We start from the raw sequence: 14,490 nt of genomic DNA, 5'->3' as shown, positions 1-14,490 counted from the left end.
TTATGTGTTTGTAGCTGCAGAACCTTGGCTGCTACTCTGTGAGTAATGTGGAGCTAAGGCTGAATCTGCCCTCCGTGGCTGCAGGAGACAGAGTCTTTATGACTGTCACTGATGTCTTTTCATACAACGTGAGTAAAGCTGCAGCATGAGTGTTTTTAATCTTTCTTTTAGATAATATCTGACACATTTAAATTGCCCTGTAGGCCACAGGGGTGAACTGCAGCGTGCTGAGTGATCTAGCCCAGCTGAAGGCCAGACAGAGAGATGTACGCACCCTTCATCCTGAAGACATGATGCAGAATGACATACTGGTGAGGCTCTTGGTAACGCAGCAGCGACCGAACACTGTGCAGCATCAGGATTCATGTTAACACGCCGTTTGTTTGTATTTTCAGAACTGTAGCAGGTCATGGTGCACTGAGGTCGTGTGTGAAGTCCAGCAGCTTCTAAAAGGCCAGACCGCCGTTATTCGAGTCAGTCGCAGAGTTCACGACGATTTCTTCAGAAAAGTGAGTTACACAACAGCTCACGGATGCTCATTTCAGCCTTTTATAACACAAACACTGGTCATCACCTTTGTGTCTCTTTTTGTAGGCCAAATTTAAGTCAGTGAAGATAATAGGAGCCTATCGCCTCGCAGCTCAGGAGAATAACCTCATCACTCTGGGTACAGGAACAGTCTGGAGGGAGGTAAGAAGACTGAAGTGGGATTTTGAGTGGCAGAGTGTGAATGACCTTTACTTTGTCTAATCTCCCCCTTCATCTATTTTTCTGTAGACTGTACTGGAGGTGCTAAAGGGCCGAGCTATTCCCATCTCATTGTGGATTCTGATTGGTAGCATCATTGGAGGTTTGCTGCTATTGGCCCTCATCATTTTCATACTATGGAAGGTATTTTCATGTTATGTTTACCTTCAGATTTCTTCAGAAACATTCATGTGTTGTGGACAGAGTATCAGTCTCCATCTCATTTCTCGTCAGCTGGGATTCTTCACACGCAAACAGAGAGGAGAGGAGGAGAACCACGATGACTGAGCCCAACTTTGGCAGCCATGACAGTCATTTGCCATGACGACTACCGTGTGAGCTGAGTCCACCTCTTACCAGGCACAGAGATAGTCCTGGGGTTGGACTTAATACAGGGACCTCTAGGACCAAAGAGAGCATCACGACGGTCCAACAGAAATGCACTACCCACTACTTCCAGGGTCGGGAGCACTTATGTAAATAACCTTTTTTTTTTTAATTTTCAGGAAAAACCAAAGTGTGTATTAAACCACAATTCTTTTATTTAATATACAGACGTTTTCATGGTTTTACATTTCAAACAATCACTTTGTCCTATGTTTGTCTTACAGTTTTGTGTTTAAAATTAAAACAGTTCAAAAACAAGTGTTCTGGTGCACTGTTTATTAATTTGCTGATGCATGCAAACTAATGTATTCAGATTTTATATCGCTCCCAGATTGAAACAGTCAAGACATGTAAACTATAAAACAGCCAGAATTGAAAGGATTAATTCAAAAGTAACGGCTAAACTGCTGTGTGTGAGTTGTGATGCTTTAACACCTGCTCTCAACTGGATGTGGCAGTGGAGTTGACATAGGACTCTATCAGAAAGATGGTTTCATCCACCTGGTTCTCTGCTGAATCTAACCTGGAGAGGAAAAGAACAATAATGAGAAAAGTAACACCAGTAGACCAAAGAGGTAATTCGGGGAAGGAAATAGTAGATAGATAGAAGTAATAGTCGTTTTTTGCGCTCCTACTTGTTGATGTGAAGCCTTAAGGCGTCCAGCTGTTGCTTTTCAGGGGCAGTGATCATCTCCTCCACCTCCGTCAGCTGTTCAGGCTCGGCCCCGCTGGCCTGCAAAGATGCCAGAATGGCCTCGATTCTTTGGGATTTCTCCAGCAGACGCCTGTCATTCAAGCAGAAAACCAATCAACCATTGATCTGTGACTCAGTGTGTGAGCCAGACAACTTTTAAGGTTGTTCTTGTGAAGTTATCTGGCGTGCAAGGGCAGCGAGGCAGAAAACATGTGGACATACAGTTATTATGAACTCACTTGCTCTCTTTGGTCTCAAACAGGCGTCGCTCTATGAGATTTGCTACTGTCTGCACAGAGAAAAGTGTCCAGAGAGAAGACATTAATTAAAATTAAAAATTAAAATAACATGCCATTGATGGTTGTCTTCTACCCAGAGCTCTGGTGGTTACAGGATGTTCATCGCTTTACCTTGTAGCAGTTCTGGAGCAGCATTCTTGCAGTTGGGAGTTGGTTGACGGTGTAAAGGTAGAAGGTACGAGAGGGAGCATAGTCAGGAGTCTTTGGGACTTCCTGAAAGACAAAAGAAATATCATGGCTGTTCTGAGAGTGAGTAAATTAAAGAATAAGAACTTTCAGTCAGTCAGTTCAATCAGTTTGTCAGTCTAATTGCAAAATGGTCACTGTTATCATTTTCTTCCTGCATCATTGTCCACAGAAAGACACAGAATAAAAGTTAGGACTGCAGCGCTTTACAAGTTTAGTTTTAAAAATATCTCATTCACTTAGTGCATAGTGTGCCAAATCATTTTCAAAGTAGGTTTTTGGATCAGATTTTTTTGGATTTCTCCTACCTTCCAGGCATTAACTCAGTCAGACAGTAAGAAAAACGGCTTGAAGAGACTTGAAACTTGCTTTGAGTATTTAAATCCATCACGTTAATCAGAATATCTTCTCATTTTTGTCACAGTTACAAAAGTAAAGAGGGAGGGCTGTTTTGGAAGCTCCTCCATGTTGTGTTTGATTGTTTGAAGGAAATGAAGAGAAAAACCATTCATCAAACTAAAACCAACAGTATGTTTTGGATACAATTTCTGATCTATGATCTTTTCTCGTGTCGGCCTGCTGAATCAGAATAGAGTTTGAACGTTCTCAGTTGAGCGATAGCTTGGTGAGAGCACATGAATGCACAGAAATGAACTGCAAAAGCATCTTCATGTTTCAAGCATGTACCTGTAGCTGTACTAGGTTCTGTGAAAGCAGCGTGTAGAGCATGTCTTTAGCCTCTTTGGCTGGAATCATGGCAAAATCTTCCACCTGCTTCTGCTCCAGGTGACGTTTCCTTAGCAACAGACGGAAGATGCGCGCTGATCGGGAGCCAAACCTGAAGAAAGATTAGAAGTGATTGAATTAATAATAATAATAATAATAATTCGCTCAAGATCAGACAATTGCATGTGCTCACACTTAGACACACACACTTGCTTACCTCTCCTGTACTACAGACTCGAGCGTGGCCCGAGCCAGATTGGCCAGTGCTCTGTGCAGATCTGACAGAGGAGTCAAGAAAAGCATCCATGCCTTGTGTGTCAGGAATTAATCGGCACAAAACAGCGTGCTTAAAAAGGATACTGACAACGTACATCCCTCCTCCACTTTCACCAGCCTTCCCCACGAACTCCATCTAGGAAATGAAAAGTGGATCTACCTTTAACAAAATCTTTGGCAAAAGATTGTAAAATGAGACACATGCTTTGCAGAGGTCATACCGGGTCATCAACCAGTAACGTGAGGTACTGGTCCAAGATGGGTCTGGGGATGTTGTAACTGGCTGGGAGAGACCTGAAGATCTCGTTGGCGGACAGAGGCTTCGTGCAGGTGGCTGTGGGTGAAGTCGTCACCTCACTCATCCTCAGCATAGTCCTCACTATCTCACTGCTCGTCTGAGTTATTATGATAAATTTAGAAACATAATCATTATAATCATAAACAACCATAATTGGTCCTATAGAAAACAGACAATATGAGAAACTTTAGGTGCACTTGTACTGACTGTGACGTGTTCTCTACGTTCTCAGATAAACTGATGGCTGATGCATCTGAGATCAAACATCTCAATTCATTTTAACAAAGAGTATCAAATTGTGCATGTGTTCCTAGCCTTAGTTAAAATGCTAATATACCTAACTTGCTAAACCTAAATTCTACGTGTTAAGGGGAAACAAGCCACACTTACAATCCAGGAATAGGTCGACATTTTGGGAAATATGCTGATTCTCTTTAGATTGATGCCACACTCGTGTCTGTGCAGCAGTAGCTTACCATGAAGAGTAGAAACAGATTTCGTGACAAGAGCTAGTCTGGATTTGTCTAAAATTGACCTCTGACGTGCTAATTAAAGAGCTTTAGATGCGCTAGTTGGCAGATTTAGCTGTTTTTGCAAATACCCTTTTATCCAGCCCAAGTGCTGAGCTTCGCTCACCAGCAGCTGGCTGTGGCGTCATATAACAGACAGACATGAGAGTGGAGTCTTTTCGGTTAACTCTCTGACAGAAAGCTACTAAGCATATTTCAGTCAATCAGTCAAGTCAATATTCTTTAAATGATATATTTTAAGCATCCATGTGTAAATGTTACCTGGTCCAGTTTGTTGGCTACAGCAGCAATGATGGCCTGGTCTCTGAAGTGGAGATGGAACCTCTCAAAATTCACCTGCCAGTAAATCCCCTCATCACCATGTGTCTGAGCATAAGGGATGGACAGATAGAGGGTCACACAAAAGATAAGCAATACATATATGAGGGATATATTTAGGCAATATGAGTTTTAAAAGTGTAACTAACATGTTCCAAACACCCACCTCTGAATCCATTTTAGCCCTCTTTGCATTCCTTTGGTCCTCTCCGTCCTCACTGGAGAGCTGGCGTTTGCCTCGCCCTATGAGTGTTACATGAGGCACCTTGTAACAGTCGGGGAAGCGCTCTGGTGTGAGCTGGGTGGTGCTAACGGGGGTAGCAGGAGTACCAGGGGTATCAGCGGTTGCGGGTGCAGCTGGAGTGGCGCCTGCTCCTGCCTGTGGAGGGCAACGCTGAAGAAAATGGGTTTCCACCAGTTTGGAGAAGGCAGAAGACACTTCGCTGTAATCCATGCTGCGACCCTCTGGAACAACAGCAAAAGCAAAGACAAAGTTGCTGTTAAAGTTTAGATTTAGGAGCATGTTTGCTCGGTTGACTGATGTTATGTGATGGTTGCTGCTTTCTCATCCTGCCTGGTTTCTACTAAGGCTTTCCTCACCTTCGACCAAATTTGGATTTTCTGGGAACTGCCAAAATAGCAATGGGGGATAAACCCAAATCCAGGCTTCAAAACACACCTGCGCTAAACTGTGGGGAGCTTTTCTACAGTCTTTGATACAGACACCGAGATACTGACCTTCCATGTTCTGTGTGAGGCGGTCGGCGACTGTCTTAACTGTGGTACTCATTGTCATTTCACCTCTCTGTAGTAACTCCTCTATGATTAGCTCTCCAGTGTCACCATACAGAGTTTTGGCGGTGTAAATGTAACGTGGGTATCGGAGAATTCGCAATATCCGATCACAACCGGTCCGATACTCCATGGGGCTCCCAGGTCCTTTGCGGCCTGAGCTGAACACACAAGTGCCGTGCTGCACAAGCACACACAGTGACTTCTTGACCTACAATGACAAAGAATAGGGGAAGAGAAAAGGTGCTTTACCATCATGACTGCCTTTACTTGCACACAAAAACCAGATTATTGATCCAATTACGGCAGAACATGTATTTGTACATCAGACGTAACATTTGACATGTAGTGTGCTACTGATGTAGGTCCAATAACCCCAGTTAACAGCAGCATTGTTGTTAGTGATCAAATTTCTGGTACTAAAAGAATCTGCAGCAACATCAAAATGATAAAAATGTTTCAAAATCCTATTTAAGGCTATACATGGCCAAGTAATCAGTTCTGTGGAGCAGAAATGTACCTGTCATGTAAAGACAGTGTGTTGTGCTTTTAAACTAATTATACGAAAAACTACTGCGGCACCACTGCTAAAGTGTGGAATGATTAGTGTATGTAAATGTACTAGTGTCTTCGCAAAGGCTTGAAAATGCCAAGAAGCAGTGTAAGCAGTGTATATAATTCTAAATATATAATGCATAATAATATTTCCATGGTGAGAAGTACAGACAGTGATGGCCTAGAAATAGAAAGAGTGGGAGAGGTACCAGATCCAGTGAGATGCCAGTCTCATGAATGATGGTTCTTAAATTCTGCGCTCCATTCCTGAGCAGGTGTGTTCCCACTTTCTCCACCACATCTCCAAAGTGCTCCCGCAGCAGGAGGCCGCACAGACGCACCTCCTGAGTAGTCATCTGCACAAATAAACACACAGATGAAGAAAGGGATCGCATCTAGGCTCACTAAGTTCCCCAACAACCTACTGCAGCACCTGTATCAACACAACAATGAATATAACTCTGTCTATGTGCTTTTAATATACAGTATATACTGTCTGTATATTTATGTACTTGACTTCTGGAGCGCCTGATTCTAACAAAGCACTAATTAAAAGCATACTTAGGACCTAAAGGGTCGCCAACTAAAAGGTCAGTAAACACAAGGACTTACACTAATCATGGAAGGCAAATATTAGCAAAAAGCTGTCATGATCGCACAGGAATTTACTCTAATTTACAGTGAAATTAGTGCCGTTTACAGAATGTGTGAAATATATGATGTTGGAGGATGACAACTGTAGCTATGTGCAAAACACAGGTTGCTATGTGTCCCTATATGGAAAATATACAAACCTCCTCCTATTACTAGAAACTGCTAAAAAAATAAAATAGTGAAAGTCACAGTCACATCATACTTTCCTGTATAATCTTGCTATTGCATTGTAAGTTTGCATTTTCCTTCCTTCCAAATGAAGGAGAATCTTTTGGAACAGAGGGGATCTTTCACAGCACAGGTGTAACTAATAATATTAACGACGGCTCTGTGTCCATATAAATCATGACACTGTGACAGTGAACCAGCATCCACAATAGCAGGACCCTGAAACTGAAGCAGCTCAGTGAAATTCAGCTAACATTAACATTTGAATAGCTAATAATAATAATAATAATGTTATTATTTACACATATCCATCCCTCCAGCAGAGTCATGAGGAAACTGCACCCGGCTGTCAGACTGTCTTAAGATATCAAAAAGCATCCAGAGCCCTAGAGGACAGAAAAAGGCTCTCTGTCTGCCTTTTGTTTTGTCCCACCAACAGTCCAAAGTTCTAATCTAGTGTGTTTATATGCATCTTGCTAAAATGGTGAATTATGCTGTACTGAAACTTGTGCTTGTCATACTGTGACGAAACACACACACACACACACTCACACTCACACTCACACACACACACACACACACACACACACACACACACACACACACACACACACACACACACACACACACAATCAATAAATAGCTTGACTAGTCTGAGAGGATAGATGCCAGTAAGCTGTCGCAAAACTACACAGTGTGATGACCAGGCACTTTGTACATTAAGCTAGCTAAAATTTAGTGTTTACACTTAAACATTAAGTCACCCGACACGTCAGGTACTTCACTATTTTTCACAAACCTTTCCGACTGACACGTTTCTGTGTTGAGGCAGTCTTTGCTCTTAACCATCCCACAGACTGACGGCTGGACACATGCGGGTCCTGGCTCACAACACCGGGACACTTCCGCTCTCCGGCTTAGCTGGCTGTGATTCGCCGGCGGTGCCGCGGTGCATGCCGGGCTGGAGGCGGACAGCTGTCTTCAGTTTGTGGAGGACCGACGTCATGTTTGTGCTGGTCTGGGCAAGATGGCGGAGGCTGCGGCTGTTCCACCGCATCGGTTTTTCTGTCACTGTTGTAAGGGAGAAGTGAACCCAAAACTCCCGGTAAGGCAGGCGCTTTTCTCTCTTTATGTGTCAGACATCTGTCCCACTCCTGTGTGATGTGTGCGGCTGACAGGTCAACATTTCTCCGTTTGTTTCGCTTGGTTGCTACAGCTAAACACCAGCTAGCCAGTTAGCAATCAGCGGCGTTTGTTGTTGTTAAAACTCACTAGAATAAACTCGTGACACTCGCAAATGTCTTTGCCGAAAATCAGGCATCAAAAGCAAATATGGACAATTTTGTAAAGCTTGCATGTGTAGGACAGTCTTGTCAAAGCGCTGTACTTGACGCCTCCTTGCTGTGACAGCTTGGGCATATTGTGTTTTGCTCAAAACAACACGAACAGCTGAGAGAAGGTCTATGTCAGTAATTTCATAGACAGTGTTAACATGTAGTTGTTTGATGATTTAGTTGTTATTTTCGTTTTCAGTTTGTCTTTCTGCTAAAACACACAGTTGACTGGACGAGTTGGGGAATTTTCGGCAGCATAAATATCTCGATTTTAGTTTCAGTTTTTAAGTCAAAAGCGAGAACAATATAATGTATATACGCGGACATGACCCGCATCTTTACTCACTTTTACAGACCCCAACATGTATTAAACATGTGTTTTCCGAGACAGTTGTGAGAGTTTCCTATTTACTCTCAGTTGCCAGTTTATTAGGTACACCAAGCCACAACTAATCCAGAATAACAGCACAGCCCACTATGAACTCCAGGGTTCATGAAAGTAATGGTGGTTTTGTTGAAACTGTTTTAGAGAGATGTCAATTCTATTTATTGGTCATTCATTTTGAAAGCAGTTGTTTGCAGTGCTGTTGACCTATATTGCGTTAAACTAACTTGATCTGAAAGTATTGGTGATTAGTTGACTGACAGCAAATTAATCGCTAACAATTTTGATAACTGATTAATTCTGTAAGTCATCATTATTCTCTAAATCAGTATTAAGCAAAATGCCAACATTTCTCTAGTTCCAGTGTCTCAAATGTGCAAATTTAGTGTTTTTTATTTTAAACCTAATATAACTGGGTTTTAGTCTGTCTATAGGAAGCTATAGAAGCTATTTTTAAGATGTCAACTTTATCTTCAGAAATTGTGATGGCTATTTTATTATTATATCAACCAAATGATTTGTCCACTAAAGGATAAGAGAGGAAATGATTGGCTGATTATTTAGCCTTATATGAAAAAAGCATTACTTGCTGCTGGGCCTCTATTTTTAGTCTAGCTTGATTGACATACATGAAGTTGAAGAAAATGGGAACTGAGTGTGTATTGCATGGTCTGTGTGCCAGTAAGTCAGTCCACCAGATTATCTTGTTGTCAGCTGAATCCTTGTTTTTATGGTATGGTTGAGGGTAATTCCAGCCTGCCCTGTCACCGACTCTAAACTGGCCCGCTTGTCTCAAGCACACTCAGTCTTGTGGCATGTCTTCACTGAGCCAACTGACTGCACCACCCAGGTTTATCGCCCCACACTACTACAGTATATCTCTCAGTCAAGTGTACATTTATACAACAGACGTGATCACGTGTCTGTGACATGTTACTCAATTAAGCTGTTTTTTTTTTTCTTACTGCAGGTTTTCTCAACCAATTCTGATCATGGCCCTGGTTTTAGATCCATTAAATCAAGCTAATAGAGTTAAATTGTAATGTGAGTTTGAGCATAGTATTCATTTGTATTCTGCTTTCAAAAGCATTCAATGAGCTCCAAATAGAATAGAATATGATATAAAAAGCTAGCTGTTATTATTTTACTCATATTTTACTTTATTCATTAACACATGTTAGAAAACAAACATACCAATCTAAACTCTTATAGGCCAGTCTGTATATTAACTGAGCTCCCTGCAGTCCCATCCCCATGGTGGGGAAACCCTGGCTTACACTGAGGAGACAGTATATGATCCAGTGGTACAAACCGACAGCAGTGTCTTCCTCATTCTGTTATGGTGGTTTCTAAAACACTACACACTTTAGGTGTGGTTGGCAGACCAGCTCTACCTCCTGGACTACATTCATAAAACTCTGGCCATCTTACAAATCTTTTATTAGTTGTATTGTTTTTACAAAGACAAATTGACATATTGTTAGTATGTTGACTGTACCAGTCAGCATAATGTCTTTACAATGTTCCTACGATTCCCCTCAAGGGCTGGAAGATGTCAATGTATCACAATATGGCAAATACAATATATAGTTCTAACTTTAAAAAACTCAATTAACATTGTTCACTTCTTGTGCGTTACATCAGACAAATCGTTTGACATGTGTAACATAGAAACCTCCACCATGCTCGTTATGGGACAAATAAAGGTTTATCTTATCTTAATTGATATTTTCTTGTAATTATTAATGTCAAAAACAAAATCGAATATCACCACTAAATGATTTTAGTAAAGTAGAGCTGAAATAAGTAGTCTATCAATCCGTAGGCGATCGACAGAAAATGAAACCGCAACTAATTCGATCATTTATTTTTTTTGGTAAATTTTAAAGCAGAAATGTCAAACATTTTTTGCTCCCTGCTCTGCTAGTGTGAGAATTTGATACCTTTTTGTGCTTTTTATCATTGTAAAGTGAATATCTCTGAGTTGCGGACTGTTTATTATGAGTATTTTTTCTGTGTGACTCCTTTTGTGTTAAGTCTTTGTGGTGACTGTTTTCCAGGAGTACATCTGTCCAAGATGTGATTCAGGGTTCATAGAGGAAGTAACAGAAGACTCCAGGTAAGAGACATGTATTATTTTAGGCTTCTATCTTACGTCTCCAGACAATATGAGATCCTAAGGCCTTTTAGCGTTGGTCTGGAACAAACGTAGGCACATGGGCTGTCAAGACGTTTTCTCATGTTGCACTGTAGAAGCTTGTAGGCTTGCCATACAGTTTTGTCCCAAATTCGCACTGAACCTGAACATGTGTATAGGGTTCAGTGGATGTAGCTAATAATGTGTCTTTTGTCCCCTTGTGCGCGGTTTTCCTCAGTCTCCTAGAGGGTGGCGCTAACGGGATAGATGACACAGCCACACAGTTTGCAGAGGTACGAGCTGGTATACGGGTGGGTGAAGTGGGGGAAAAGAGGATTGCAGTAATTTTATGTATTTTGATTAACTTTGTCTTCTTTCCCTGCCTTCTTCTTTCTTTTTGCTTTTGCATGTTGGCTTTCCCTCTTTTCCCACTGTGCTGCATGCTTTCCACTTTGTCTGAAACTTTCTCCTCTTACCTGTCCCCTCCGCTGTCCAATCCTGACATCCCTGTAGCTATGGCACCTGTTGTTACTGGAGCGGCCATTTACCACAGACGGCGACACGCCTGACTCAGAACCTCGGCTCCCCGGAGGCCGTCTGGGTGGTCTCAGTGACCTTGGGGGGTTGGGAGGGGGACCAATCGGGGGGTCAGTCCCAGCAGGCCTTGGGGGACCCATGGGGGGTCTACTAGGAGCCGGAGAACACTGGGGACCAGGACGCCCCCCTCGCCTGCACAGCCAGAGGAGATACCGGTCCAGAGGCAGCAGCAGACCAGACCGCTCGCCTGCTGTGGAGGGGTGAGTAACTGACCAGTTCAGCTTCCACCTCTTCTGTCTTCCTTACCATCCTCTTGGTTCTCTTCTCCGCTTTGCACACTCCCACTTATAATAATAACAGTGCAGTTTATGCTCTTACAGCCCTAAGTGCTCTTATTTTTGGTGATGACATTAATTGTTCTACATTTTCTCTCTGTGCCTCAGGATTGTACAACAGTTTCTTGCCGGTCTCTTTGCCAACTCTGGAGTCCCTGGCTCACCTCCCCTCTCATGGTAAGATGACATTACAGTAGCGTCATCGTGTTAGTGCCAATGCCACAGTGTCGTGCTATTTCCTATCAACTTGTGGTGCCTGTGTCTCTCTCAGGACGGGGATGCTGCATTCTAACCCAGGGGATTACGCCTGGGGACAGGGAGGGTTAGACGCCGTGATAACACAGGTAAACCAAACTCAATATAGAGATTCACTCCAACTTTTGTCACCTTTTAATTTCTCTGCAGTTACAAATGTGTGTGTCTTTGTGTAGTTATTAGGTCAGTTGGAGAACACAGGACCTCCGCCAGCAGAGAAAGAGAAGATCTCTTCTCTCCCAACTGTCAATATCTCTCAGGAACAAGCAGGTCAGAAATTCCTTTGCATGCGCAGTGACGTGTCCTTATATAATACAATGTATATACCTCTTCTTAGAAAATGTGTTAATAACACATCTGGCATTATGTAAATATGTGCTTATTTGTTTAGACGTCTGTGCAGCTCTTAGAAACAACAAGAAAAGGTTTTGTGTTTATATGCTGCTGCTGCTGCTGCCTGCCAAGCGAAGCCTGTTGTTTGTTCGGAATGAAATGGCCATTAACCTTGAAAGTATCAACAATTTGTTCCATAAATTACTTTTAAAGTGACGTCTTTTGCTCGCTAGTCTTTCACCTCCCCTGTTGTTCCTCTAAGTCCTCTTGTGGATCTGTTCTTCTTGGCTTCCTCCTCTGTGCATGCTGTCCTATTTCACCACTCAGCTGTAACTCTGTATTTAGTTATGCAGCCCAGCTTTTGCAGCACTGTGACTGACTTATTCGGATAAATGACAGTCCATGTTTCATATGTTTTTGTTCCATTGTCTGTAAAAGACTGTAAAAACTGTTAGATTTGTTTACTATCCTGCTAAGGAACTATACGATGCAAATAGTTTTGGTGCTAATGATGTCATGCATGTCCCAAATAACAATTAATTAACACTAGAAATTACTAGAAACCACAAGGGCGTTTATAGCGAGTGAATGCTAAAAAATCCCATTTGTATCTGTGCTCCTGCAGACTGCTGTATGGAATGTCCGGTGTGCAAAGAAGACTTCACAGTGGGAGAGCCAGTCAGACAGCTACCCTGTAACCACTTCTTTCATTCAGACTGTATAGTACCATGGCTGGAAATGGTGAGTCACAACACAGAAAGTAGATCTTCATAGAATAAACTCATGAAATGGATCCTTAATGACATGTAATACTGTGCATGAGATATTCAGAGCGCTCGTGGGGGTATTAAGACCTAAAGGGTATGTGAGCACATGGTTTTGCTGCCTGGTAATCCACATAAAAATATTTATGTGGGGTCGACATCTCCCTTGTTTGTGTCAGTGAAGGAGCATGTCACCCAGTGCTTCAGCATGGCTCATTAATGTGCTCTTAATAGAATTTATGAAATAATGGAGGTTAATGGTACAGAGGAATAAGCTTTATCACGCTTTAGCTACACAGGAATTACTGGTTAGTTACTTAGTTAGTTACAATTGTTGAGGTCGCCACTCTGGCCATTAGAATTACCGTTAAACAAATGTTTAATAGAGTAACACTGTTTATGTGCAGATCCAATGAAATCAACAATGCACTGATCAATGCTAAATGGAGGATTAATTAAGCCATGCTGACGTTACCCTAACTCAACCATTTAACATTACAGATAAAAAGATTGTGGCCTTCAAACAGCAGCCTGAGCATCATTTAAAACAGGAGTAAAAGAAAAGGACCACTTGTTAAAACTGTTGTGAGAAAACTGCCCAAAGCTAATGTTATCTATATTCTGCTCTGTGGCCACACAGCATGACACATGTCCAGTGTGTAGGAAGAGCTTGAATGGAGAAGACAGCAGCAGCCAGCCCCCATCAGAGTCCCCCTCCCTCTCCATGGACCCCCGCACACAGGAGAGATGGTCCTTCTGAGACACCCACCTGTCTCATCCCTCGGTTCTTCTCGCCTACATCCAGCATCATACCGAGAAGACAAAATGCTTCTCACTTTCCTCTGTTCATCTCTGTTGCAGTCATAATCATCTCAGTCTAATATTTTTTTTTTTTTGTATTTTTATTTTCTATTTTAATGCCTTTTTCCTCAACCATGTATACAGATACCCGTACAGACGTCTTAACAGTCACTTGAGGTCTGCTAGATCTCTTTTTTTTTTTTTTTTTTTTTGCCTAACAAACCAGACTAGATTGATGATGATCAAGCCCGTCTTCTCTGTTCTCATCTCTCAAGCAAACTCCTTGTCCATCTTTCTTAAAATGCACTGCTGCAATACACCATTGTGGGGAAATGCCAGACTTTATATCGTACACCACACCCCCTTAACTCATCGGGAAACTAGCTAAATCCTGCTACTGAGCCCTGTACGGCATATGGGAATATTGAAGTGGTTGCTTTCACTGTTGGCATTTACAGGGTCTGGACCTGACAACATGAACACCTAAAGCCCTGCAATAAATGGTATGTTTATGAAGGGTATCCTGTTTAATTTAGTTTAGACTGTGTCAGGAAGACGACGATTGAACTCTGAGTCGCTGCTGTTTTATGGCCATAAATGGAAGCTGTTACATCGAATCGCAGGGGATTCCCTACACCTTTCAGGACATCTGGGGAAAAAAATGTCATACCAGTAAGGGAATGAAAGTAAAAATCTACAGAGCTTGGCCAATTATCTAAAGCTTTGGATTAAAACTCCTCCTGGTGTATATATTAGAAACTGATGGCATCCCTGTCATTTTACTCTTCTGGCTGTCTTTTGTTTCACATTTTTATCACTTTTTTTTGATGTAAATAATTTTAGTCCAACAGTTTATGGTTTGCAAAGGAAAAAAAACATTGAGAATGGAGATACAAATGTGAAATACCCGGTTATCAAGCTGTATATTATATATATGAAAAAATGTCTATGATGTATTAATAAATTGACAAAAAACTGT

The 14,490-nt window shown here is 41.9% G+C and overlaps 3 protein-coding genes across 3 annotated transcripts in view; 2 read left to right on the top strand and 1 right to left on the bottom strand.

Annotated features, from left to right (window-relative positions):
- Positions 1–1,321, top strand: part of itga10 (integrin, alpha 10) — a 25,483-nt gene extending 24,162 nt beyond the window's left edge. The window contains exons 25-30 of the mRNA XM_070834624.1: positions 15–128; positions 204–311; positions 396–509; positions 595–690; positions 778–891; positions 982–1,321. Of these exons, the coding sequence (XP_070690725.1) occupies positions 15–128; positions 204–311; positions 396–509; positions 595–690; positions 778–891; positions 982–1,035 (600 nt within the window). The 3' untranslated portion in view covers positions 1,036–1,321. The remainder of the gene's footprint in view (positions 1–14; positions 129–203; positions 312–395; positions 510–594; positions 691–777; positions 892–981) is intronic.
- Positions 1,306–7,520, bottom strand: polr3c (polymerase (RNA) III (DNA directed) polypeptide C). The gene is made up of 13 exons (XM_070834625.1): positions 7,430–7,520; positions 6,018–6,164; positions 5,200–5,464; positions 4,628–4,926; positions 4,405–4,509; positions 3,537–3,710; positions 3,400–3,451; positions 3,257–3,317; positions 3,001–3,151; positions 2,239–2,340; positions 2,068–2,117; positions 1,770–1,919; positions 1,306–1,657 (listed from the first exon to the last, which is right to left on the bottom strand). The coding sequence occupies exons 2-13, from the start codon at positions 6,162–6,164 to the stop codon at positions 1,576–1,578; spliced, it is 1,638 nt and encodes a 545-aa protein (XP_070690726.1). The 5' UTR covers positions 7,430–7,520; the 3' UTR covers positions 1,306–1,575.
- Positions 7,502–14,490, top strand: rnf115a (ring finger protein 115a). Its single transcript, XM_070834627.1, is given in 10 exon segments — positions 7,502–7,632; positions 7,635–7,735; positions 10,410–10,468; positions 10,725–10,779; positions 11,000–11,283; positions 11,467–11,535; positions 11,630–11,702; positions 11,790–11,883; positions 12,572–12,687; positions 13,351–14,490. Coding segments are annotated over 10 exon segments (1,101 nt in total). The 5' UTR covers position 7,502; the 3' UTR covers positions 13,471–14,490.

The sequence above is a fragment of the Pempheris klunzingeri genome, chromosome 8 (assembly GCF_042242105.1).
Source record: "Pempheris klunzingeri isolate RE-2024b chromosome 8, fPemKlu1.hap1, whole genome shotgun sequence".
Lineage (NCBI taxonomy): Eukaryota > Metazoa > Chordata > Actinopteri > Acropomatiformes > Pempheridae > Pempheris > Pempheris klunzingeri.
The sequence above is the reverse complement of the archived record's forward strand: the minus strand, read 5'-3'. Positions and strand labels throughout refer to the sequence as shown.